General features: G+C 40.0%; 1 protein-coding gene across 1 annotated transcript in view; it reads right to left on the bottom strand.

Annotated features, from left to right (window-relative positions):
* Positions 1–1,619: 1,619 nt before the first annotated feature.
* SNTB2 (syntrophin beta 2) overlaps positions 1,620–27,507 on the bottom strand; it is a 110,098-nt gene continuing 84,210 nt past the window's right edge. Inside the window, exons 5-7 of the mRNA XM_081806427.1 lie at positions 22,229–22,425; positions 11,437–11,621; positions 1,620–9,164 (exon numbers count right to left, since the gene is read on the bottom strand). Coding sequence (XP_081662553.1) covers positions 9,072–9,164; positions 11,437–11,621; positions 22,229–22,425 — 475 coding nt within the window. The 3' untranslated portion in view covers positions 1,620–9,071. The remainder of the gene's footprint in view (positions 9,165–11,436; positions 11,622–22,228; positions 22,426–27,507) is intronic.

The following is a 27,507-nucleotide window of genomic DNA, read 5'->3' on the forward strand; positions in this document are numbered from 1 at the left end:
AGCTGCCCTTTTTTTTCCAAGGACACCAGTCAGATTGGCCAAGGGCCCACCCTAACGGCCTCATTGTAACTGATTCGCCTCTTTAAAGGGCCTATCACCAAATACAGTCACCTTGTGAGATGTGGGAGGGTTGGGCTTGGCCCGTGATTTTGGTGGGGCACAATTCAGCACACAGCGAGGGCTGGGTTTGAGATCCCCTGGCTGTGTCCTCTGTCTCTTTGTTCTGCTTATTCGGCTTTCTTGGGACTCGTGGCTTAGCTTCTGTCTTTGGTGAGCCGTCAGTACAGACATCAGCCCCGCTGACAAAGCACAGCTTCCCAGAGGAAGCTCCCCGTCCCGGAGAAAAGCTCTATACTGAGCAGCTGCTTCTGATGGCAGGCAATGGGGATCTCCTCCCCACCTCACTTGGTTGCCCGTTGCTGACACTCTCCTTGGAGGATAGCTTGAAACCAGACTCTGAGAAGCCCTCAGTTCTGCAGTCATGTTGCCATGGCTGGCGGTGGGCGGGGGGGGGGTCCGTGGAGGGGAGAAAGGGGAAATGAAGACACTAAACAGGATTTGTGGGCTGGCACATGGAGCGTGCTTAGGCTTTGTAAATCCGAATCAGATCAAGAACTTCATATTCTAACTTTCTCGCTAGAGCAGAAATCAGATTCTCAGCTCCCACACATTGGAGCGCCCACACTTCAGGTAGAAAGTCATTGACTTGCAAATACACGGTTCCATTGGTGCCTTCGTGCACCGCACTTTCCCAGACTGGATTCGGCTGATGCTGGCAATGCGGCGCGTGTCGGGAACCTGCGCTTGGACCAGCGAGTCAATTCTGCTTAGCCAATACAACCCAGTAAAATCAGACCGTACGAATGCCAGCATTCTGGGCTCCTGCCAAGCAGTGGGTTCTTAACAATTTTGTTAAGGAAGTGGGGGCCAAGAGGAGTGTGGAAGAAGAGCAACAAAAACTAAGTTCAGGTGAGTAACAGTTTGGAGAGGTAGGGCCACGGCGAAATCTCATGCAAAGAGACTGACACCCGAATGCATGGAACACTGATGATTCCTGATACGATTCCTGAGAAACCATCTCCCCTCCTCCGTGTCACTCAAAGTATAATAAAGCTCAGATGGACCCAATGATTAAGCTCCTGTTGGTGAAAGTCAGTGGTAGAACTACAACCCAAACTAGGTTTTTAAGAGTTTGGAGTTGCCCTACATCTGCTTAAAAATGACACCAGAAGAGATGAACACCACATGTGGTACTGGAGAGGCTCCTGTGCTGGAAGTGAAAAGGAGACTTGCTGGGACGACTGGCATCACGTGAATGGGGTCTGTGGCTTGGGTGGTTGGTAGTGTTGGGCCGGGGTTGATGTCCCGGTGGGGGGAGGGCTGAATGGCAGCAGTGCAGGAGAGCGTCATTGTGTTTGGTAGGACACACTGAGGACTTAAGGGTGATAGAGCAACATGTCAGAGAAAGACAGGAGGGGAAAACGGAACAAATGTAAAATGTGAACAACTGGGAAACTTGGGTGAAGAGGATGGATGTAGGAGATCTTTGTACTGCTCTTGAAATTTTCAAAATGGCTTGAAACCATTTTAACGTAAAAATAAAAGAAAAAATACAAGTCTAAAAGCATTTTTTTTATTTACAGTATAAAGGTTACAAAGGTATATATGTATTTATATATATAATATCCTTAAGTTACAAATTTTCATTGTAATGTACAATGCTGTATGTTGATGTGCAACTCAAGGGGAAGTGTTGTTTATGCATTTATATTTATAGAGTACACATAAAGCTTTTTTTAATTCTTAAGAACACAAATACTGCCCTGTTTTATGCCATAAGTTTTGATTTGGTAGTCTGGTGATACCAGAAGATTTGAAAACTAAATTTTAAACAACACTTAAAAAGAAGTCTTGTTTAAATACAGGGTTCTCAAAGAAGAAAAAACCAGAATATCACATTCTTTTAATTTCTTGTAGAAGAATTATTCTAGATTTCGAAGATTTAATACTTAACAAAAGTGAAAGTTGTGTGGAACAAAATACATACAAGGGGGTATAATCAGAATTTGCCCACAGATTAGCCAAAATAGGCCTTCATAGGTAGTGGTTTGCCACATTATCTTCTAGAAGACCTTGGGTCTGGTACCAAAAGGGAAACAGATTCTTTGGGCACCAAGGTCTTACCATGCTGAACACATCCAACAGATTGTAAACATAATATTGGAGTCTTATGCTGGAGAAAAAAATTACAAAACTAAAACCGGTTCTTGTAATCAGGGCAGACTTGCTACAGGTGTGAAGAATATCACTGAGATTGATGATTGTGCGAAACCCAAAACTTAGTTGAAATCATTTCCTCTCCCCCAAATTTTAGCAATTCACAAAACAGGTGAAAAACACAACTGATATCCTCTTGAACAGGACTAAGATAGAAGGAAAGCACTTCTGCCAATCTAGAAGGAACAGACACATGACAATACTTATGTTCTGGTTCCAGTAACATAGAATCATTAGCACCTGATTGTCAAAGGGTAGATTTAAAGGAGGAACACACTGAAGGCAGGACCTAATTTGTGTGCACTACTTAGGGACGCTCGAGAACAAAGGGGAAGGAGCCCACATTACTATGTGCCCTCTGCCATTCCAATCACAGATGACTGAGGTACTTTCTGGGTATGATGAAGGATGCTGCCTTAAAAACTGACCCTAGTAATAAATGGAAGGCAAGATGGATGGGAGGGGGCTGTCACTGTATGAAAATTACGGAAAAATTCAACTAGCCTTCCTTGTTTCCTTTAGGTGTCCTTTTTATTGAGTTTGAGTGTCAGAGTGTTCTAGAATAAGTGGAATTTTGCTAGGTTTAAAATATCTTCATTTTGACACACCATTACAGACAAATGTTCCTTTTACCATGGATAAGGACTTTCAGCAAATGAGATGTTTAAAGGGTGTAAGTGTGGAAATGCATGCATCAGCACAATTTAGAAATAGGTGTAGATGAAATATACATTCAGTTTTGCTATTTTATAGTTTAAAAAGCATTTCTTTAAAAAGACTTTCTTGTTGATCCGCTTTGGGCAACAGAGCTTTTGTTGTTGTTGTAATTTATTCCTAGGGATATTCTACACTGTTCTTCCCAAACTAAAGTCTGATTTTTTAAAAAAGATTTTTAAGTAATCTCTACAACGAACATGGAGCTCAAACTCACAACCCCAAGATTAAGAGTTGCATGCCCCACCAACTGAGCCAAAAAGTCTAATTTTGCATTAAAAAAATTAAGCATAATAAAAAGACTGACCTACTTAAATGTGCTTGGAGTTCTTTCATGTCGGCATGCACCAAAGACCAAGCATCATGTTAAACGTTTTCCAGTCAGCCAGGGGAGCAGAACTGCAGAGGTACCTTGGTAAAAGTATGAAGTGGTTAATTACTTAACCACTGATTGATTGATAGATGGCATGGTGTAAATGAGAAATAATGGATTATGTGCTACTTGAGGGCAGGAACTTTCTTTTGGACCCTTCAGAATACCTAATAAATGCTTATTAGATGAAACAATACTTGAATTAATATGTCATTAATTAGCCTTGCAGTTTCAGAGTTCCTCCAGACCCCCAAAGAACATTTTGTCTATTCACAAGAACTTCTATCAGTTTGGAAGAGGTGACAGAGCGCTCAGGTTCCAAGGGTATAATATGTGACTGGGATAAAGAGGGACACTAAAACAAAGCATTTGTGTAAATAGCATGGAGGTAAGATAACAACAGAAATGAGGAAGGTACTAGGAATCTACCAGGGTAGCTAATCTTACAATATAATAAAGCATCATTTCTCTATTATAGCTTTTTAGTTTCAACCAATCTATTTTGGAGCAATTCAAGGATTACAGTTCGGAGGGTAGGTTTTTTTTGAATATAGCCAAATGTTCATTAGAGAGCAAGGATCATTTGCAAATGGCATTATTTATGAATCACACGAAATGTAGATTCACTTTCAAAACTTAAGTCTGCTTTGGTTCAGTCACCTGAAGTGGGAAGAATAGAGGTGGCAAGAGATTAAGCTCAAGTTTATCAGTTTTGAAACAAAAGAAGAAATCTTATTAAAATATTTTGTTGAGTTAATACATAAAAACCATTCTTCTAGTTGGTAGTTTAGCTACTGTAAAAAAAAAAAACAACAAACAATAGATGTACAGGTGTGCTCTATGAACCTATTTTTGGTACCTTATTTTAACTTGAAATTCTATCCTTTGATAGAATGAATCTGTTATCATTGATCTAACAGATCTATTTTTTTTTTAGAGAACTGGTTTCAAATCTGCCACTAAGGAGTCTATTTCCAGCATAAATTTCACTTATCATTACGTGATAGGAGTAGCTATAGTGCTCAAAAACACATAATCCTGATACACAACATAATTATTTTATAATTGTCTGCCATCACACATTTATTGTCTATATACTCAGTACAGGGAAGGAGACAGCTTTAAAAAAGGAGGGAGGGGAGAGACTGCTGCTGTCAGTTTTTAGACAGTATGTAGAAAGTAAAAGAATTCTAGATTACCAAGCAATCTTGGGAGAGAGAGAGAACAGTAGCAAATGGCAGATTCCTCTGCTTTCATCTTCAGGAGGGGGAATAAAAAAGCCACAATAACAATTTAAATTTAACTGAGATTTCCAAACTTAAGACAGAATATAATATAATACCACCTGGTACATTATAGACCTGATAGAGATATACATACAAAAAGAGTGAATATGATTATGGTCAAATTCAACTTAAACTTAAAGTTTAAGCAGAATCCCAAATTTTCTTTTCTTTTTTTTTTTTTAAGATTTTATTTATTTATTTGACAGAGACACAGCGAGAGAAGGAACACAAGCAGGGGGAGTGGGAGAGGGAGAAGCAGGCTCTCTGCTGAGCAGGGAGCCCGACATGGGGCTCCAACTCAGGACCCTGGGATCATGACCTGAGCAGACGTTTAAGGACTGAGCCCCCAGGCGCCCCTAGCGGAATCCCAAATTTAAAGAACTCTCTTTTCCTTACATAGATACTTGATCTGACTAGAGCAATCTGCTTTGAGACCAAAGAGACCTGGCATTTTACTTCTTCATTAGTAATTGAAAAAAGATGACCTTTGGCTTTCTACCCAGCCATTCATTCAGGGTGTCAATGATGGATGGCAGTGACAGGGAAATGTATGCTGGATATTTGGATAGTTTCAATATTATGTACAATCAATAGCTTATAACCAGTGAAAATAATAAGAACAAAGTTCAGCGTAAGTGTCCAAGATAAGATACAAAAAAGCAGAGAAAGTGCTTAAGTCTACAGGTCTTCCCTGAAATCTTCAAAAATGTTTAACTTTTAAGTAGATAGGGCTTTTAATAGAATTTGCATAGCAGCTTACAGTATAATTTGCATTAAAAACATGGAGATTCTTCCATGTTTTTGAAAACATACAAATATAACCACATGCACATAAATTAAACAAGAAGACCTGGAGGTTCTCACAAAATTAAAAAAAAAAAAAATCCATTGTAACCTTTTCTCAGAAGTGGTCACACTTTTGTCCATCAAAACCATTTACAGTGAAAACTTTTTCTGGGAGAAACATAATCTTGTCCAGATTCCACACAGTTTAATTTTTTTTAAGAATAAATTTTGGTTTATTAGCTAAGTGCATTTAATCAGCTGAAAAAAGCTTTGTTACCATTCTGCTTAGGAAGATAAATTAGGAAAACAATCAGTGACAACTTTAATCATTTGTTGGTTAGATTTTTCCACTTATAAAAATATAAGAAATAAATAATTCAATCTCTCCTGCCATCCAATAATGTTCCATAACAACGTTTGTGAGGGTACAGCTGATAAAAACAGGCACTATCAGACTTTACCTAGCCCAAAAAGTGCTAAAACACGGCTTTAAAAGAGGTGAATGACATTTAAAGTAATATTTTTGATTGCTTGTACATGTCCCAATGTTTAATCTGTAACTGTCTACTAGGTAGGTGAGTTTACAGTTATAAGTATCTAATAAATACTGTATAAACATACATTAAAGTATTTCTTCATATAAAATATTAGATATTAATTTCCAGGTAAGGTTTGTTTGATAAATTCATGAAAGGGCTTACCTTTTTCAGAAAAAGAATAACTGAGCCTTTTCTTTCTTTCTTTCTTTTTCTTTCTTTCTTTCATTGGTTCTTTCTTTCGAGAGGAAAGGGAGAAATTTTAGGGAATGAGGAGGAAGAATTTTCACATGCCAATTGGCTACTTGTAGACATCTGTGTGGAATATGGAAAGATGTCTAAGCCCCAGGTCTGGGGGGTAGCTGAGGGCACAGGAATTGGGTCCATTGGGATGAGGTGGATACTACTCTGCAGCTTCTTTTCCATTCTATACATGGAAGCCCACAACATTCTCAGCAATTTTCCTAATTCAAAATGAAAAAGAAATGACAAGTTAAGCTGTTCTATAAAAGGTGTGAAATACCCCAAATGCCCATTTTTAGTTAAAATAATTTGCCATATTTTGGCATCTTAATACAAAATACATATTTATCAAGGCTGTCCTATTCATAAAAAGCACTTCATTTGTGGTTTGAAAACTCCATAAACACACTTAATTGAAGAACAAGCTGGTCACCCATGATTGGAAAGCTGTTGATGTTACACAAGCAGCTTAAGGGCTCTTGCTCTTGGGGGTGCTAGTGGTCAAAGGAAATCTCCCACACATTTTCATTTCACATTAAGACTCAAAAGATTTAAAAAACCAAGCTTGAACAAAATGAGCCAAAATGGCTCACACACTTTACCTTCTCCTGCTCACATGTTTATCACACCTTTTTTTAGAGATCTTTTTCATGTAACTGATGAGCACGGGGGCTCAGAAGTTCTGCCTGAAAAAATTCTCAGTGGCTTAGCCTTTCACACTAACCAAGAAAACCTCAACCACATGGCTTTGTTGCAAAATCTGTGACTGCATTGTGCAACTTTTCAGGTTAATAATGCTCTCACTGCAAAGAGTGTCTAAGCTCCCTTATCTGAGGGTATTAGGTGTTGAAATTCTGCTTCCAGAAATCACAGCTGGACCTTCAAGATATTTTTTTTCTTCCCTTGCAAATTTACTTCAGATGAAACCAAACATAGGTTTATGAATCTTTAAAACATAAAAAAAGTTCTTGAAAGACATATTCTAGTCTAGATTCCAATTTCCAGTTTTAAGTGAATCAAGTCATTTATTTTTGGAACTGTAGCTGGGGGAAGAACAGTTATCAGTTATCTCTCCCCAGCCCCTGCATGTGGTTAATCTCACTGTACAAAGGGAAGGAGGACTGACTTATGGGCAGAAGAAAGACAGTGGGGTTACAATGTCTAACTCAAACTCTCTGCTCATGAGTCTGCTCTTTCAAATGTCCCACCTAGGTCAGTCTGCACTCACACCAAACAGCTCATGTTTTGTATTTATGGTTGTGGGGTTTTTCCTCCCTATATGGAGTGCTACCCTCCTCCACTCTCTGAAGTGCTCACATCCTCTTATAGTACTCCTAATAAATCTAGTAAGTGAGAACTATTCCTAGACTTTTCTTCAGAGAACATTCAAGTCAATATTCCCTTTTCTTTCAGATCTGGGGACTGCAGTAATCTTGACATTTTATATAGCTATTATCCTATTTTAAATGTTTTCAGATATACACCTCCTTCATAATTAGGAAAAACAAGCTGAGTGTGATTCTTTGATACCACAAAATCAGCAATCTTACTGCTACTAAGTCATAATGATGACATCTGGCAATGCTTAGCAAAATCCAGGTAGCTGTTCCGTGGTCTCGTCACCCGCCCACTGTAGAATGCATTACTAAGCCAACAGTGAGTCTTGAATTAGCAGCTGCCTATCCATGCCACTCTGCTGCCACAAAGGGAGAGGACAAAAGGGCCAGGATCCAGCATGGGCCCACAAAGCCCAAGGCAACTCCACCGGCTGTTTGTGCTGAAGAGCTGGCCTTACAGAGCCTACTCTTTAAACAAGTGGGCTCTCCAAGATTTATCTTCCTCAATGAGATCTGCCCACTAGAAAAGATACTCCTAAGGAAACCCATCTCAAAGACTATTCCTCAAAACTAAGATGGATGCTCTCCCTGGAACGGCAGTGATATCCAGTTATTCAAATAGTGACTAATAAAGCTCCACTAACCCTAACCAAAGGCACATTTGGTAAGCAATAAAAAATGGCTTAGGCTAAAATGAGGATTTTCTTTTAAAAGAAATCTTATCACCTGGCTCCTACCAAAGATAAATCAGAAAAATCTAAAACAAGCAAACCTCTTCTTTCAAATCAGTGGTTTCCAACTTGGTCGCCACTAGAAAGGGAGTGGAAGGCAAGGCAAATCAAATTTCACAAGTTCTAAGTCCTAAAGTTAGCACTTATGAGTGGCAAAGCTCGTGATGCGGTAGGAAAGTGATAGCCAGGGTGGGATGCAGGAGAGCCAGGACAGATGGGAGAACGCTTTGGTGTGCAATTCAAGGACTTCCTAGGGTGGAAGGATTATGTGACAGTAAGCTCCAAAACCACATCCGACCTATCTAGAATGGCCAAGCACAGGTGGCTGTAAACTAGCATGTGGCAAGAGATGGTTGAACTAAGCAAGATGTCAAGGCTAAGCTTGGAACAAATCCTGTAGGAAGAAGAAAATGAAAACAACTCTTGGATATTTGATTATGTCCAAAAAAATTGGATATTTGATTATGTCCAAAAAACCCACAACGAGCCATCCTTCTTCATAGGGGAAATAAACCTAGTGACTTAGAAACCACATTAGGAAATGAGGCAATAAATCAACAGCTTCGTTTGGAACTTATTAGAGTCCTAGAATTTCTGGCCAAGGTAGCTTGTGAAAGGCAGGCTCTTCTTTAAACACGGTTACTGGTCAGCAGTGATCTGCAGGTCCTTGTCAAGGCACTGTGCTGGAGGGGAGAGCAAAGAGCTTTCTTTTTGTGCTTTTTTTTTTTTTTTTTTGAGGTGGAAATACTTCTTGTGACATTCATGACTCTTTTCTGATTTTGTGCTGCTCATACGAGCAGTCCCATGCGAGTGACTTTGGCTGACAAGAACGTGTGCAATACAAAAACGATCGGCTTCGGACAAGAGTGAAGGTCCATGGTCTGTGGGGAAAGCATAAGAATTATCACTACCATACACAGAAGCTTTCATAAACAGACACAAAATAAACAAATTTGGATGTGATGTTCTACTTTTTAGAAAGAATGTGTATTAAGAAGGTGCCGGATTTATGGAAACGTCTCTCGGGAACTTAAAGCTACAAATGCAAAGTATTCTCTGAAGTAAGGTCATTCCATGTAGTAATGACACACTAGTGTGAGCCTCCATGTCACAGTTAGGAGAAAAGTGGTGGGGTGCTGGATTCCACCGTGCCTGGTAGGGAGAACTAAACAGTAGAAGATGGAAAAGAAAGAGGAATACCCTATATGGAGACCGTTAATTATGATTATATTCCCAGCGGGGGATCACAGTGAACTCAGCTGAATGTGACTATGGATGGGTATGATTTTTGGTATCTTTCATAGGTTTGTGGTGGGAATGACAACTCCTGAGGCTAGTTAGGAGGGCTAGTCATAGCTTCCTAAGCTCAGGCCTCTATCTGGACAGCTGACACCAGGTGAACAAGGAGACCTGCCATCAGGCTGCGTGAGTCAAGTGATTCGTCAGTCATTGGCACTGATGCAGAAACCAGGAATAGGACATAGTTAACTATGCCTTTTAAAGAAAAATATAACTTTATTCAAAATATAAGTTACAGAGCACGAATTTCATCATTAAACTTTGTATATATTAAGTATAAAGCAGGGATTAAAACTATATAGCCAGGAATAATCTAAGACATAGCTTGCTAAATGACAACTGCTATTAGTAACTGGTTAATTTAACAGAAGTTAATTTAATAGAAGCATTTAACTCTGCCTAATGCTTCAGGCTTTTTTTTTAAATATGCACATATCTTTATTTCCCAGCAAGGTCAAATATACCAGAGATATAGATACAATGCTTAAATCCAAATGATTTTAAAGTGCTTATTGGATTCTTGAGGCCCTTAAAACACTCCCTGATCTAATCAAAGACCTTTGGGTGGGAAATCAGTGATTTGATGCTTCAGAGTATACTTCCTTCTGGCCTTCTGAGGAATGTGTTTCCCATTTCTTTTTTTTTTTAATTTAAATTCAATTAATTAACATATAGTTTATTATTAGTTTCAGAGGTAGAGTTCAGTGATTCATCAGTCTTATATAATACCCAGTGCTCATCACATCACATGCTCTCCCCAATGTCCATCACCCCGCTACCCCATCCCCCCACCCATCTTCCCTCCAGCAACCCTGTTTCCCATGATTAAGACTGTCTTAGGGTTTGTCTCCCGCCTGACTTTGTCTTGTCTTATTTTTCCCTCCCTTCCCCCATGATCCTCTGTTTTGTTTCTTAAATTCCACATATGAGTGAGATCATATGGTAATTGTCTTTCTCTGATTGACTTAATTCGCTTAGCATAATACCCTCTAGTTCCATCCACGTCCTTGCAAATGGGTGCTTCAGGCTTTTGAAAAGCTCTGGTCCATGGCCCAACCAAAGTCTCCTAAAGGTTCTTCATTCAAAATAAGATTTCTAGACATGATTTCTTATTTGGACGTTAATATCTCTCAGATCTCTTTCAGTAATAAAATGTCAAGATTCTGTTTTGCAAATTTCCACCTATGGTGATTGTGTCAATAGACAAAATATTTCATGTATAATACTTGAACTATTGGCTCAAAACTGATAAGACAGAAAAGGCATTATTTTACTCCTTTATCTATCATAATTTATGATTTCTGAAGTACACCTGACACACTTCTGTGGCTCCCTAGGGGAAATCATGAATTCCTGCTGATCTTTCCTTAAAAAACAAGGAGATTAAAAAAAAAAAAAAAAAAAAAAAAAAAGATGGCTGTGTGAAGATAGCTCTGTATCTTTTTTTTCTGATCAGCAGAATTTCTGTAGTAACCAAGTCATTCTATCACTTTTAACTCATCTCAACCAACTATTAATAGTAATGGATAGAATTTATTTATTAAAGTTTACCAGCTTTTGTATTTTATAGCTTATATTTGATAAAAGCCTATTTCTTAAAAGGGCTATCCATTTTTTCTTTCTACCATTCAAACAAAACTTTTTAAAAAGGAATGAGTTCCTAATGTGGGGAAAAGAAAAACACATACACACATACATCCCAAACCCCATCCCAATACATCTTGAAAACCGAAGAACAATTTCCTGACTCCAAATGGACTATTAGTCCATAATTTTCTATACAAAAGGTAAGAAGCAATGAGAAAGAAAGAAAATACCTATTAGAGTAAACCTGGTGCCCAGAAACACTCTTACCAGTTCTCCCTCAGGACCACCAAAATCCAGATACAGATTTCTGATGCCATCATCAGCAGACATTTTCAGCCTTTCAAAGGGGTAGCGATACAATATGCTGCTGGAACCTCCATTTTCCTTGGAGATAGTGAACCCATTTTCATAGTGGACAGTGAATCTTACCTCTTGGCCATTTAGCGTGCAGCCTATTGGAGACAAGCAAAAACCATCATTAATGGCACCTGGGTGGCTCAGTCAGTTAAGCGACTGCCTTTGGCTCAGGTCATGATCCCGGGGTCCTGGAATCGAGCCCCACATCTGGCTTCCTGCTCAGGAGGGAGTCTGCTTCTCCCCCTCCCCCCTGCTCATGCTCTCTCTCTTTCGAATAAATAAACAAAATCTTAAAAAAAAATAAAATAAAAAATAAAGTTACCACTGCAGTTATCAAGTGGAAAAGGATTCTTCTGACTTCAACAAAGGAAAAAGAACCTTTTCTTGAGAATGTGTGATACCTAACTTATTTGGACCTCCCTAAAGTAAGTTTTGTTCTGGTTGCTTCGGTCAACATCTTGACTGAGATGAGAAAGAGATGACAATAGCTCTCCAAGACATCTGATCTGATTCAGTTCAATTCAATGAGTATCAATTAAACACTTGTGCTGAGAGTAGGCTGTGCGTGGTATTGGAGAGGTAAGAGGCATGGTCCCCGCTCTCGAGGACTTTATAAATGAACAGGCATAAACATGAAATCCCTAACCGTGTTAGGTAGAATGTATAGAGCACGACTAAACACACTAGCGTGAATAAGGCCAAAATCAAGGAAAAGTTTCCTGGAGGAGATGGTACATCAGATAGGCCCTAAAGAATAGGTCAAACTGGATAGGCAGTGAAGTAGAGAAAGGTTTCAAGTGGGCAAGAAGAAAGAACTACCAAAGGAGAGAAGGCAGAGATGCCTTTTAGGGGCAGTCACACGGTTTGGTTGGTATTTGGGAAGAGGATAAAGGTAATGTTTATTATCAAAGGTAAAGGCTATAGTTAGCAAAAGTCATAATATCATTCCTATCAAAGATAAAATTCAAAGGATTGATCTGAATTGACAGGGAAAAAAATGTGATCATCAAGACTGACACACGTCTTTTCTCAAGACTGGTGAAGTTTCTGTTCCACTAACATCTGAGCACAGTTTTGTTGTTAGTACAGGGGCTACAAGTTTGAGGCCCTCTGACACCTGGGAATTAACAAAGCCCTTTGAGAGATAACTTCAAATCACCTAAAAGAGTCACGCTATGCTTGGTCACTAAAAGTAGCTTCCAAACAAGCAAATCCTCCAGACCAATCAGTGTATTCTTTCACTGCACTTGCAAAAACATTCAATTAGTTAAGACAGCTTTGTGTTTAAGAAATAAGGAAAGGGGAGCCTGGATGGCTCAGTCATTAAGTGTCTGCCTTCGGCTCAGGTCATGATCCCAGGGACCTGGGATTGAGCCCCACATCGGGCTCCCTGCTCAGTGGGAGGCCTGCTTCTCCTTCTCCCACTCCCCCTGCTTGTGTTCCTGCTCTCGCTATCTCTGTCAAGTAAATAAATAAAATCTTAAAAAAAAAAAAAAAGAAAGAAGGAAAAAGAATAACAGACAAATATTGGCAGCGCTACTCAAAGAAGAGAATTTTGGAAAAAAGACTTTGAATATTAGTTATTCTCAGAAAAAAACCCACGGGGGGAAACATGGATAAAACTAACTACCTGTAGAAAGTAATTCAACGCAATCATCTTAGAATAAATGGCTAAGGGTTTGGAGGAAGAACAGACAGATCCCAATCAAAGCAAGTAGGGTACAGTTTTATTCTGTTAACATCCCTGAAGCTATAGTGTAGTCAAGGGTAGTAAGATCTGACGAGAAGAGAGGGGTCACTTCTAGTCTAGAAAATAGAAGCTCAAAGAACAAGGATCTGCTCAAATTCTTGAAGCACTGGCTACAGAAGGTGCCATGAAGGTGGGTGAGTATTTCTGCCTGCAGGTATGTCATTAGTGGGGCAAGAACAGGTGACTGCAGCTAGCAAAGGCAAGCCATTAACCCCTGATTCAACTAAAATCCTTTCGTGGGCCTGGGTGGCTCAGTTGGTTAAGCAACTGCCTTCAGCTCAGGTCGTAATCCTGGAGTCCCTGGATCGAGTCCCGCGTCGGGCTCCCCGCTCAGCAGGGAGTCTGCTTCTCCCTCTGACCCTCTCCCCTCTCATGCTCTCTCTCACTCTCTCTCAAATAAATAAATAAAATCTTAAAATAAATAAATTATCTGCTCTCACAGGGCAGCAGGGATGACAGATGGGTCATCAGAAACAATCTACACTGGAGAAATCATTGTTTTGTTTTTAAGATTTATTTATTTTAGAGGAAGAGAGAGCAGGGGGAGGGGCAGAGGGAGAGGGAGACAAAGAATCTCAAGCAGACTCCCCCCGTTGAGCGTGAAGCCCAACATGGGGCTCAGTCTCAAGACCCTGAGAGCATGACCTGAGCTGAAACCAAGAGTTGGACACTCAACCCACTGAGCCACCCAGGCGCCCCGAGAAACCATTGTTTTGAGCACTTATAATGTGCCAGACACATAGTTACATGTTATATTATGTGTTAGGTTCTGGGAGATACAGAGTTAAATAAAAGATGGTTCCTATTCAGACAAGAGAGAGAGAAAGAAAAGGAAATATGGATACAGAAGAATGAACTAGGTCCTATACTAGGGAAACGGACAAGACACTATGGGAAGATAGAGGAGAGGGAGGAGACTAATTCTGGGGAACTGAAAAACTGAAAAATTAGAGGTGCTAATTCTCTGGGGCTAAGTAACAATGACAAGTATAACCATGGCCACTTTGTTGAGGGTATACTATACACCAGAATTAGTTAATCATGACATTTTAACTCATCTAAAAATCTAATAAGCTTTCAGGGTTTTTTGGAAAATTTTATTACCAAGTAATATATAAAACAGACACCCTCATCTCTTCTCTAAGTTCATCTCATCCCTGAGACTTCATTCATAACCCACCCACGACCTGGAATAGGGGTCAGGGACAAGGTGGTGATCAGGGATGGGGTGAAAGGAGGTGGGGGGAAGGCTGCCATGCACAGCAACCGCCTAAAACAAGGAATCTCCAGTTTACCACATGTACTCTCATCCAAACTCAATCATTCTGAACAAAGTTCTCTGAGAAGAATATCCCTGTATCATTAATAATCTGCATTATAAAATTCTCTGACTTCATGTTTAAGGTTTAATTATTACACTCAATTATTTTTTCTTTCTTTCATTCTTTCTTTCTTTCTTTTTAGAGAGAGTCTGGGTTCATGTGGGGGAGAAGGGGCAGAGGGAGAGGGAGAGAGAGAGAATCTTAAGCAGACCCACACCCAGCATGGAACCCATCATAGGGTTCGATCTCACGACCCATATCACGACCTGAGCCGAAATCGAGAGTCAGACGCTCAGGGCGCTTGGGGCTCAGTCAGTTAAACATCTGCCTTTGGCTCAGGTCATGATCTCAGGGTCCTGGGATGGAGCCCTGTGTTGGGCTCCCTGCTCAGAGGGAAGTCGGCTTCTCCCTCTCCCTCTGCCACTCCCAACTTATGTGTGCACTCTTTCTCTTTCAAATAAATAAAATCTTAAAAACAAATCAGACGAGCAACTGACTAAGCCACCCAGGTGCCCCTCAACATTTCCCTTTAAACTAGATCTCCCCCATTAATGTTTTTAGATGTTCAAATCTCTCCTTATTAGAAGAAGTGCCATTACTCAATTCCTCACCTTCCCTCTCTCTCTCTCTTTTTTAAAAGATTTTATTTATTTATTTGACAGAGAGACACAGTGAGAGAGGGAACACAAGCAGGGGGAGTGGGAGAGGGAGGAGAAGCAGGCTTCTCGTTGAGCAAGGAGCCTCACACGGGGCTCGATCCCAGGACCCCGGGATCATGACCTGAGCCGAAGGCAGACGCTTAATGACTAAGCCACCCAGGCGCCCCATCTCTCTCTCTTTTTTAAAAGATTTTATTTTTAAGTACTCTCTACACGCAATGTGGGGCTCAAACTTATAACCCAGAGATCAGGAGTTGATCTCTACCGACCGAGCCAGCCAGGAGCCCCCCTCTTTCTTTTTTTAAAAGGAGCTGTCTTTAGTCAGTTTATCCATATTTTATTTCCCATTCAATCCTCAGCCCTCTACAGTCGGCCACAGCCATCACACCACTGAGCATCTTTCCCCAAGGGCACCAATAATTATCTCCATGTTGCTGAATCCAACTAGCTTCTTTAGCTCTTATCTTGATACTTGTTAAGTACTCATTGTCAGCTGTCTACCCAGTTTCTATTTCTCCATTCTTCCTTTACAGCCAAACCCCAATTTTATTCAAGTTTCTACACTCTTTCCTCATGTGTTTCAAAGAAGGTGATCTCAACTTCAAGGGTAGATATACCATGAGCCAATCAGAGCACGGCTTTCCCCTGGTGACTGTTGCTGGTCCAAAGTATACACATGAACTAAAGTGGCTCACTCAGATTAAAAAGAAATACAGTTGGGAAGGGAAGACCACCCCTCACCTTTTATTCTTTTTTTTTTAAGATTTTATTTATTTATTTGGTCAGAGAGAGAGAGAGCACAAGCAGGGCAGCGGCAGGCAGAGGGAGAAGCAGGCCTCCCGCTGAGCAGAGAGCCCGATGCGGGACTCGATTCCAGGACCCTGAGATCGTGACCTGAGCGGAAGGCAGAAGCTTAACCAACTGAGCCACCCAGGCGTCCCCTCACCTTTTATTCTTGCTCTTTCTTTTATGTAGATAATACATTTCTTCAATGTTTAATCTAGTTTTAGAGGGGATTTTCTGTTAATTTCAGCCTAAACCATCCTAACTGATACATTTAACCCTACTGGCCATTCCTTTCCTTCTTCCTATGGTTTCCATGATGCTTACGGTCCCCACCCGCCTAGTTTTCCTTCAAGTGCTCTGGCTACTACCTCACAATCTGCTAAGTTGGGGAGACACTGGCTTTTTCAAACTATGGGATATTGCTGAGTACAATGACATATGTTAAAGAAAACTTTCTAGGGGCGCCTGGGTGGCTCATTCAGCTAAGCGGCTGCCTTCAGCTCAGGTCCTGATCCCAGGGTCCTGGGATCGAGTCCCACGTCGGGCTCCCTGCTCAGCAGGGAGTCTGCTTCTCCCTCTCCCTCTGCCTGCAGCAACCCCTGCTTGTGCTCGCTCTCTCTCTGTCAAATAAATAAATAAAATCTTAAAAAAAAAAAAGATAACTTTCTAAGCACCTTTCCAGTAGTAAAAAAACTTAATAAAGCCAAGAGGAAAAAAGGCTCATTAGTAAATTTATTGTGTTACATCAAGATAAATGCTGGTAAATATATCCCATGGTTTCTACTTTGTGTCTTTTTATTTATTTTATTTTTAAATTTTTAATTTTTTTTTACTTTGTATCTTTTTAAATGAGAGACTACTGGAGATTACCAGTGTATCCTGAAGGACAAAGATCCTAATGTCAAAGAAATGCTCTGTGGCAAATCCTGTTTCTGCTGCTCTGGGGAAAGTTACTTGGTATGAGGGCTCTGGAGGGTTGCAATATTTCCAGCAAGACCTTTCCTTCAGTAGCTGCAGGACTGTGCCACCTTGGGCTCCTCTGGGTCTTCCAGAAAAACCCAGAAGGGACTGAGCTTTGTAGGTTCAACCTGGCCTGACTGCCAAGGACTCTCTCAGAGAAAGGCTAGAGCTACATTCTCTGTTCCTACACATAAAAAAATGCCAGTCTATCAAGTATAATCAATGGGCTGATCATGCCCAGGGTTACAAAGAACATGGTACTATGTTCCTTTCTTATAGGTATTTGCTCAAAGGCATAAAGTAGGTCTTATTCATTTTTATTTCTCTCATTACAAAGCACAGCACTTGTAAGTAATAAAACACTCAATAAATATTTGTTGATTTAATGAATTAAGAGAAACTGATACTGTATACATGTCTTCTAGGAGTTTAATCTGGGCATAAGAATGAGTCATTTAGAGGGGGAAAATCAGGGGCCTAAGGCACTGGTTTTGGAGTCAGAAAAGACCCAATTCAAGCCCTCGCCACATTAACCCCAGTTCTTTCATCTTAAAAATAGAGGTAATAAAACTTGGCTTAGAAGTGTGTGTGTTAGGGGTGCCTGGGTGGCTCGGTCGTTGGGCGTCTGCCTTCGGCTCAGGTCATGGTCTCAGGGTCCTGGGATCGAGCCCCGCATCGGGCTCCCTGCTCGGCGGGGAGCCTGCTTCTCCCTCTCCCACTCCCCCTGCTTGTGTTCCCTCTCTCGCTGTGTCTCTCTCTGTCAAATAAATAAAATCTTTAAAAAAAAAAAAGAAGTGTGTGTGTTAGGATCAGAGGAAACATGCATTCAACTTATGACTTGTAACAACCCTGATAAGTACTCATTATTCTTTCTGCTTCTGTCCTTCCTACTTCAAAGGCAGGGGCTATGTCTACTGTACCTATTTCAGTACAGCCAGCAACAGTACAGAGTATATACTCAATCCATATTTGTCCAGTAGATGAATAAAAACTCAAGAGAATTTTACAAAATTGAGAACATGGTAAAAGCAAACTCGTCATGTATGTTAACAGTATAAATACTTTAAAATGTTCATTTTTCTTCTCCTCTTGCAGATTTTCTACATATTTACTAATGCAACTCCTCCTATATCTACTACTTCTTAGCCTTTATAACATCAAAACTACAGAAACACGAAGTATCTTCATAAAGTTCTTGTTTGATTTAAAAATTGTAATAGTTTGGGTAATTGGTATGATGAAATTAGCCTTTAAAAGCATACTTATTAAAGTTCAATTATATACATATATGTATTTTCATATTTTGAATTCCTGTAACAAATGGAAAATGGTTTTATATACCAAAGGGAATTAACTGCATTCTCTGCCTAGTGATCTTGAGGTTCATATTTGCTAAAAGGAAAAAGTCCTTGTGTACTGGAAGGATCACAGATCAATTCTACTGTAATCTAATAAAACTTTAAAACTAAATGAACATTATGAAGTTCATGTATTGCATTCACTAGCAAAATCTTACAGGTAGTCACTGAAATTTTTCTAAATGATTAAACTATACAAAAAATAAATAAATGAGTAAACCACAACCAAAACACGTAAGAGAAAGAAACAGAGCTTAAATGATTTCTTCTTGTCAACTTCCTAACATTCTTTAGGCCATGGATATCTGAATAGGTAGTACAATGTGCCATAATTGTAGTTTTATTTTATTATTTTTAAAGATTTTATTTATTTATTAGAGAGAGAGAGAATAAGCAGGGGAGCAGGAGAGGGAGAAGCAGGCTCCCCACTGAGCAGGGAGCCCAATGCAGCCTGGGATCATGACCTGAGCCAAAGGCAGTTGCTTAAACAACTGAGCTACCCAGGCGCCCCCATAACTATAGTAACCTTTCTGTATCTCCCAATAATTTAACACAAAGTGGTAACATGCGTCTGAAGGACATGCTTGCTTATGTATGAATGTGTGTATATATGCGAATGTGGATATGCACATTAAGCATACATATATTAAGACATAATAGGGGCGCCTGGGTGGCTCAGTTGTTAAGCGCCTGCCTTTGGCTCAGGTCATGATCCCAGGGTCCTGGGATCGAGCCCCGCATCGGGCTCCCTGCTCAGCAGGAGGCCTGCTTCTCCCTCTCCCGCTCCCCCCCTGCTTGTGTCCCCTCTCTCACTGTATCTTTCTCTGTCAAACAAATAAATAAAATCTTAAAAAAAAAAAAGACATAATAGATTAGGTGCGTGCGCGCGCACACACACACACAAACACATTTTAAAGGAATTCTGGCTCTCATCAAAGCAGTTTACCTTCAGCCAGTTTAACACATGTGGCAGAGTTCTAAATACACAGTAAGTGATTAGTAAGTACATCAGTTGACATGAATTGTGGAAATGAAAGTACTATCAAGGTAATATTAAAATATAGCTGTAAATGAGAATTAAAAAGTTCAAAATTACCAAAAAATGTTTCTTTTGTCTATTTTAAAGTATAAGGACCCAACCAATCCTTATTCTCTCTCTCTCTCTCCTCAAGCCATCTGTATTTAAACAACTGTGAGCCAGGGACTGGACAGATTTTTGTTTCCTGCCAGAAGTTTAGCTGCCAGACACCAAAGCAGCAACATGAAACTAAAAAATGTTAAAAATCTAAGTTGCATTCTTTGTTTTGGGAAACATATCTCTGTGGATTCTTTTTTTTTTTTTTAAAGATTTTATTTATTTATTTGAGAGAGAGAGCATGCACAAACAGGGGGGAGGGGCAGTGGGAGAGGGAGAAGCAGACTCCCTGCTGAGCAGGGAGCCCGATGGGGGCTTGATCCCAGGACCCTGGGATCAAGATCTGAGCTGAAGGCAGACGCTTAACCATCTGAGCCACGAGGTGCCCTTCTCTTTGGATTCTTAAAGAAGATATGGTGATCCCAGATGCCAGTAAAGGGCCTAATGAATGTTCCTGGGCTCCCCAAAGGAACACAGGGCACTGCAGACCTTCACATTGAGGACACAACCCTGAAAGCACATTCTGTGGCCAAGACTAAAACCAGAGCCCCACAGCCCTTAATGTGGTCACCAATCACTTCATAAAGAAAATGGGAGGGAAACACACAAGTGAGAAAGACAGTGTGGATACGGTGGCTTTGGTAGAAATCCAAGGTGGGGTCTTACTAGTCATTGGTGTCACTGCTTGAATCATCACTGTGGTTGTAAGGAAAATATCAAGCAATTACTAAAGAATTGAAGAATTATGTCATTTTGACAACATTTAAAACACTGTCCCTCTGCCAGTGTTAGAAGATGACCCACGGAAATGCTGCCTATGCAGTTCTAAAGCCATGGAGATCCCTCACTTTCCAGAAGCAACGGAAAGAAAGGTAAATTGTAAGACACTCTGCTCTTTAAACATTTTCTCTTTTTATAAAATTCTATAAAACTGTTTATAAAATAAAATACATAGAAAACAGAAACAAAAGTAAACTGACTTGGAACCAAGATAATAAAATTCATTCAAATCATATTAGAAACTCTGTGCCTTCATTTTGACTATTCTTTGTTCTTGTTAAGATGAAAAGCAATCTGGAAATATCTATACATATATATACATGTACATACACACAAACATATACAAATGAAGCCCATATAGACTAGCCACAAGAGGGCGCTTCAACAATGAAAACACACCACCAGGCTTCTTTAGATGCTTATTTCATTCAGTAAGTCCTGGGCACACATTTTCAAACTTTTGAAAACAAATTCCTACTCAAAATTATTCTTATTTTTCTATAGCCATAAGCCTTGCCAGATGCCCACATTTTAAGAGTGTCTCTCCACATCTTAGACTCTAAATCTTCTGAACTAGAGGGTTAGTGCATCTAGTACTTAGTAAATGAGTCCTTATACTATCACATACAGATTAAAATGATGAACAACAAAACTGCCATGCTGTACATAGGATGTTAGGATGCAGCCATATACAAGGCTTAGGAAAACTTTACTACTGAAACAGAAAAACCAGGTTCTTCCATCATGATCATTTTAAGCTGCCATATTTTAGAATATTTTTGAGCCTGGGGGCGCCTGGGTGGCTCAGTCGTTAAGCATCTGTCTTCGGCTCAGGTATGATCCCAGGGTCCTCGGATCGAGCCCCGCATCAGGCTCCCTGCTCTGCAGGAAGCCTTCTTCTCCCTCTCCCACTTCCCCTGCTTGTGTTCCCTCTCTCGCTGTGTCTCTCTCTGTGTCAAATAACTAAAATCTTAAAAAAAAAAAAAAAAAAGAATATTTTTGAGTCTGGCCCATACGATAACGGTTTTCACTTTATTATTTTTTTTAAGATGTAAAAAACAGGCTCCTGGGTGGCTCAGTCATTAAGCGTCTGCCTTTGGCTCGGGTCATGATCCCAGGGTCCTGGCATTGAGCCCCACACCAGGCTCCCTGCTCCACGGGAAGCCTGCTTCTCCCTCTCCCACTCCCCCTGCTTCTGTTCCCTCTCTCGCTGTGTCTCTTCAAATAAATAAAATCTTTAAAAAAAAAAAAAGATTTAAAAAAACATATTTTATTTATTCATTTGACACAGAAAGAGAGAGAATAAGCAAGGGGAGTGGCAGGCAGAGAGAGAGGGAGAAGCAGACTCACTGCCGAGCAGGGAGTTCAATGCATGGCTCGATCCCAGGACCCAGGGATCGTGACCTGAGTGGAAGGCAGATGCTCAACCGAATGAGCCACCCAGGTGCCCCTTTTTATTAAGATTTATTTATTTATTTGAGAGAGAGAGAGGGCATAAGTGGGAGGGACAGAGGAAGAGGGAGAGGGAGAATCCCAAGCAGTCTCCACACCCAGCGCAGAGCCCAACGTGGGTCTCGATCTCAGGACCCCGTGATCATGACCTGAGCTGAAATCAAGAGTTGGATGCTCAACCAACTCAGCCACGCAGACGTCCCTGGTTTTTACTTCAAAACAAAATATAACATTTCCATGTAATTACTATTAGAAATGGTATGTCAGGGGGCACCTGGGTGGCTCAGTCGGTTAAGCGGCTGCCTTCGGCTCAGGTCATGATCCCGGACTCCTGGGATCAAGCCCCGCATCAGGCTCCCTGCTCAGTGAAGAGTCTGCTTCCCCTTCTCCCTCTGCCTGCCTCTCTGCCTACTTGTGCTCTCTATCTCTCTGTCAAATAAATAAATAAATAAATAAATAAATAAATAAATAAAAAAGAAATGGTATGTCAGGATCTATACCTAGAGAGACTTCCTTAATTAGCTCAGCAGCAGCATGGCAACCCTGAACAAGTATCCTGGTCCAGGTTGACAGATCCCGATGTGTCTCCACCCTGAAGAGATGCATCTCAATGCCCTGCCGAGAGCCTGTTCTGGTAGCAAAGGTAAGGTCAGATCCAAGTGAGGGTGATCGACATCCGGAGCCAGAATGAACCAACCTAGGACCACAAAGAGGGCAAAGATCAAAAGTAATTAATGTACTGGTATAGGAAAATGTCAGCAATTTATGCTGATAAATAAGCAGAGAGTTATAAAAGCCATCTGTAGTTTTTGGAAAAGTACGTTTCAAAACAATTTTATAGTCTTTGAAGTATATACCATTCTGTTTTCCCACAAAATGACCCCTTGAGTCACAGGCAGAACACTGTGCTGGATGAGCTAAGGCCAAATTTTCCATTGGCCTTTTTATGCTCTGAAAAGGCTGTGCATGTCAAAAAAAAAAAAAAAGGTTCAATTTTGATTAGGAAGTGTTAAGCCCCCACATATGAACAGCCTCCCTTACTATCAACATCACTCACTAGATGGTACTTTTTTTTTTCTACCAAGAATGAGCCTACACTGACACATCATAATCACCTGAAGTCCATAGTTTACTTTAGGGGTCACTCTTGGTGTTGTACATTGTATAGGTTTGGACAAATGTGTAACGACATATATCCATCATTATAATATACAGAGTATTTTCAATGCCCTAAAAATCCTCTTTGCTCTGCTTATTCATCCCCTCCCCCTCCTCCTAGCAATCACTTATCTGTATACCTTTTACTTCCTTTTCTTAACTTAGTGCATTAGCAAGGATTGCTGGTATGATGTTGAAAAGGAGTGGCAAGAGGGGACAGGACATCCTTGCCTTATTCCTGATCTCAATGGGAAAGCTTCGTGTTTGTCACTATTAAGCATGATACTGGCAATAGATTTTTTGTAGATCGTCTTTATCAAGTTGAGAATGTTCCCCTCTATTCCTAGTTTACTTTTTTTAATCATGAACGGGTGTTGGATTTTCTCAAATGACTTTTCTGCATCTCTTGATAGATTCATATGATTTTTCTTGTTGAGCTTGTTGATGGGATGGATTACATTAACTGATTTTCGAATATTGAACCAGCCTTGCATATCTGGGATCGATCCCACTTGCTCATGGTGTATAATTCTTTTTATACTTTTTTGGATTTGATTTGCTAATATTTTGTTGAGGACTTTGCATATATATTCATAAGAGATATTGGTCTACAGTTTTCTTATAATGTCTTTGTCTGGTGTTGGTATTAGGGTAATGCTAGCCTCACAGAATGAGTTAGAAAGGCTTCTATCCTCTGAAAGAGACTGTAGGGAATTTCTTCCTTAAATGTTTGGTAGAATTCACCAATGAACCCATCCAGGCCTGGTGCTTTCTTTTGGAAGACCTTACACTTTCCGCAAAAAGTAACTCAAATGGGGCGCCTGGGTGGCTCAGTCGTTAGGCGTCTGCCTTCGGCTCAGGTCATGATCCCGGGGTCCTGGGATCGGGCCCCGCATCGGGCTCTCTGCTCAGCGGGAGCCTGCTTCTCCCTCTCCTACTCTGCCTGCTTGTGTTCCCTCTCTGACTGTCTCTCTCTGTAAAAAAAAAAAACAAAAAAAAAACTCAAATGGATCTTAGATCTAAATGTAAAATGCAAAAGTATAAAACTTCAGAAGACATCGTAAGAAAAAATTGAGGTAATCTAAAAAGATACAACACCAAAAGCATGATTCATGGAAAAAAAATTGGTAAGTTGTACTTTCTAAGTTAAAAACTTCTGCTTTGAAAGACACTGTAAAAGAATGAAAAGACAAGCCACAGAATAGGAGAAAATATATGAAAAACACATATTTGATAAAGGACTAATATCCAAAATATACAAAGAACTCTTAAAACTCAACAATAAGAAAACAAAAAACCCAGTTAAAAGATGGGGGGAGAAAAAGGGCAAAAGACTCACTTCTTAGTATATATCCCAAAGAATTGAAATTAAATTCTTGAGATATTTTACATCTATGTTCATAGCAGCATTATCCACAATAGCCAAGAGGTAGAAGCAACTTAAATGTCTACTGGCAGAATGAATGACTAAAGAAAATATGGTATATACATTCAACAAATTATTATTCAGTCTTAAAAAGAAGGAAATCTTGTTATACATGCCAACACACATGAACCTTTTAGACATTATACTAAGTGAAATAAGCCAGTCACAAAAAGACAAATACTGCCTGACTCTACTAATATTAGCTACCTACAGACCAACTCTTAGAAACAGAAAGTACAATGGTAAGTTGAAGCCAGTAAGTCATATCAGCGACTGTGCATCTCAGGGTTTTAATGAAATGCTCACATGAACACTTCATTTAACTCCTGATTGACTGGAGAAGGGACCATTATTTCTGATAAATGTTGTACCTGGGGATTTGCAAGTCTAATCTGTTCTAAAAGCTTTTATTTTTAGGCTGTGAAAATTATGATAAAAATGAGACATAACTGGGGTGCTTGGCTGGCTCAGTCAGTAGAGCATGTGATTCGACCTCAGGGATGTAAGTTTAAGTCCCCTGCTGGGTGTAGAGATTACTTAAAAATAAAATCTTTTTTTTTTTTTAAGATTTTATTTATTTTTTTGACAGAGAGAGAGCATAAGCAGGGGAGTGGCAGGCAGCAAGAGAGGGAGAAGCAGGCTCCCCACTGAGCAGAGGGCCCGCCGTGAGGCTCGATCCCAGGACCCCGGGATCATGACCTGAGCTGAAGGCAGACACCCAACTGACTGAGCCACCCAGATGCCCTTAAAAATACAATCTTAAAAAAAAAAAAAGAATGAAACATATTAATTTCTGTTCCTAAAGTAAATAGCCAGTGAAAACTGATTTCCTAACCTTTGGAACTACTTGACTACAACTTTTGACTCCCATTCACTTGAGATGTAACTATATTAACAAAACAAAAATGATGTGCCATCTTTTTACTTTGAAAAGTGAGTTCCAACTCATGTGGGGGGGGTAGGTAGTGATGCTCCTGAAATATTTTTAGATGTAACAAAATGAGAGCTTGAATTAATCATTTTGGGGAAAAGGTTCAAATCAAGTATGAGACAGCAATGACACAAAGTACAGAAGAGAAAAACCACTGAGAAACAATTAGCAAAAAACCTTAGAGTTTCTATTATACACTGTATATACTCTGCCCCATGAGATGGTCCTAAGAATAGAGTTTCAAGGACAAAGAAAAGAAATATAACATTCATGAACTAAAAACTATTTTCATAGGAAAAGAGCAGAATACTGTCTCTGAAAGTAGTGTTAACAAAATATATATATATATATTTTAAGATTTTATTTATTTGACAGACAGAGACACAGCGAGAGAGGGAACACAAGCAGGGGGAGTGGGAAAGGGAGAAGCAGGCTTCCCGCTGAGCAGGGAGCCCGATGTGGGACTCAATCCCAGGACCCTGGGACCATGACCCAAGCCGAAGGTAGACGCTTAATGACTGAGCCACCCAGGTGCCCAACAAAATATATTTCAAAAATCCCTTCAACTGGGGCGCCTGAGTGGCTCAGTCATTAAGCGCCTGCCTTCGGCTCGGGTCATGGTCCCAGGGTCCTGGGATCGAGTCCCACATCCAGCTCCCTGCTCAGTGGGAAGCCTGCTTCTCCCTCTCTCACTCCTCCCTCCTTGTGTTCCCTCTCTCACTGTGTCTCTCTCTGTCAAATAAATAAATAAAATCTTTAAAAAAAAAAAATCCCTTCAACTAACAGTGAAAAGCTTCCCACAAAGAAAATCTGAAGCCCAGATGGTTTGCTGGTGAATTCCACCAATTATTACAAAAAATAATTAATGCCAATTCTTCATAAATTCTTCAAAAAAGCAGAAGTGGGAATACTTCCTAACTCATTCTATGATGCCAGTAATACCCTAAAACCAAAACAAAAGACATCTCAAAAAAAAAGAAAACTACGGACCAATATCACTTATGAGTGTAAGACACAAAAATCCTCATCAAAATATTAGTAAACTGAATCTAGTATGACCAAATAGGACTCATCCTAAAAGTGCAAGGTTGGGGGCGCCTGGGTGGCTCAGTTGGTTAAGCGACTGCCTTCAGCTCAGGTCATGATCCCGGAGTCCCAGGATCGAGTCCCACATCGGGCTCCCTGCTTGGCAGGGAGTCTGCTTCTCCCTCTGACCCTCTCCCCTCTCATGCTCTCTCACTCTCTCTCTCTCTCAAATAAATAAATAAAATCTTTAAAAAAATAAATAAAAATAAATAAAAGTGCAAGGTTGAACATCCAAAAATTAATATGGTAATACACCATATAAACAGGTAAAGGACAAACCCACATGATCATTGTATTAGACATGGAAAAAGCATTTGACAAATTCTATACCCTTTCATGAGGAAAACATCTCTTACAAACATGGAAGAGAAGGGAACTTCTTCAACCTGATAAAGGTATCTATGAAAAACCCATAGCTAACATCATGCTTAATGGTAAAAGACTGAATGCTTTCCCCTTAAGATCAGGAAAAAGACAAGGATGTCTGTTTATGCCACTTCTATTTAATATTGTACTGGAGATTTTAGCCAGAGCAATTAGGCCAGAAAATGAAATAAAAGGTACCCAGAAAAGAAAGTAGTACAACTACCTTTTATTTGAAGATGACATGATCTTGTACATAGAAGTCCTAAGGAATCCACTAAAAACCTACTAGACTAATAAACGAGTCAAGCAAGAATGCAGATCAAGATATAAAAATCAATGTATTGGGGCACCTGGGTAGCTCATTTGGTTAAGTGTCTGACTCTTGATTTCGGCTCAGGTCATGATCTCAGGGTCGTGAGATGGAGCCCCGCCTTGGGCTCCATGCTGAGCATAAAGCCTGCTTAAGATTCTCTCTCTCCCTCTCCCTCTGCCCCTCCCCCCCAAAAAAATCAATGTATTGACTGTATATAGTAGGAGCGAAGAATCTAAAAAGGAAATTAAGAAAAAAAATCCATTTGCAATAGATCAAAATGAAAAAATACTTAGGAATAAATTTAGCAAAAGAAGTATAAAACTTATACTAAGAAAACTACAAAACATTGCTGAAATAAATTAAAGACCTAAGTAAATAAAAAGATACCCTGTATCATGGACCAGAAGACAGTATTTTTAAGATGGCAAAATTCCCTAAATTGATCTACAGATTCAAGGCAATCTCTACCAAATTTCATCTTTTTTTTTTTTCCGAGAAA

This window comes from Leptonychotes weddellii, chromosome 16 (assembly GCF_054177405.1).
Source record: "Leptonychotes weddellii isolate Sample4059 chromosome 16, ASM5417740v2, whole genome shotgun sequence".
NCBI classification, from domain to species: Eukaryota; Metazoa; Chordata; class Mammalia; order Carnivora; family Phocidae; genus Leptonychotes; species Leptonychotes weddellii.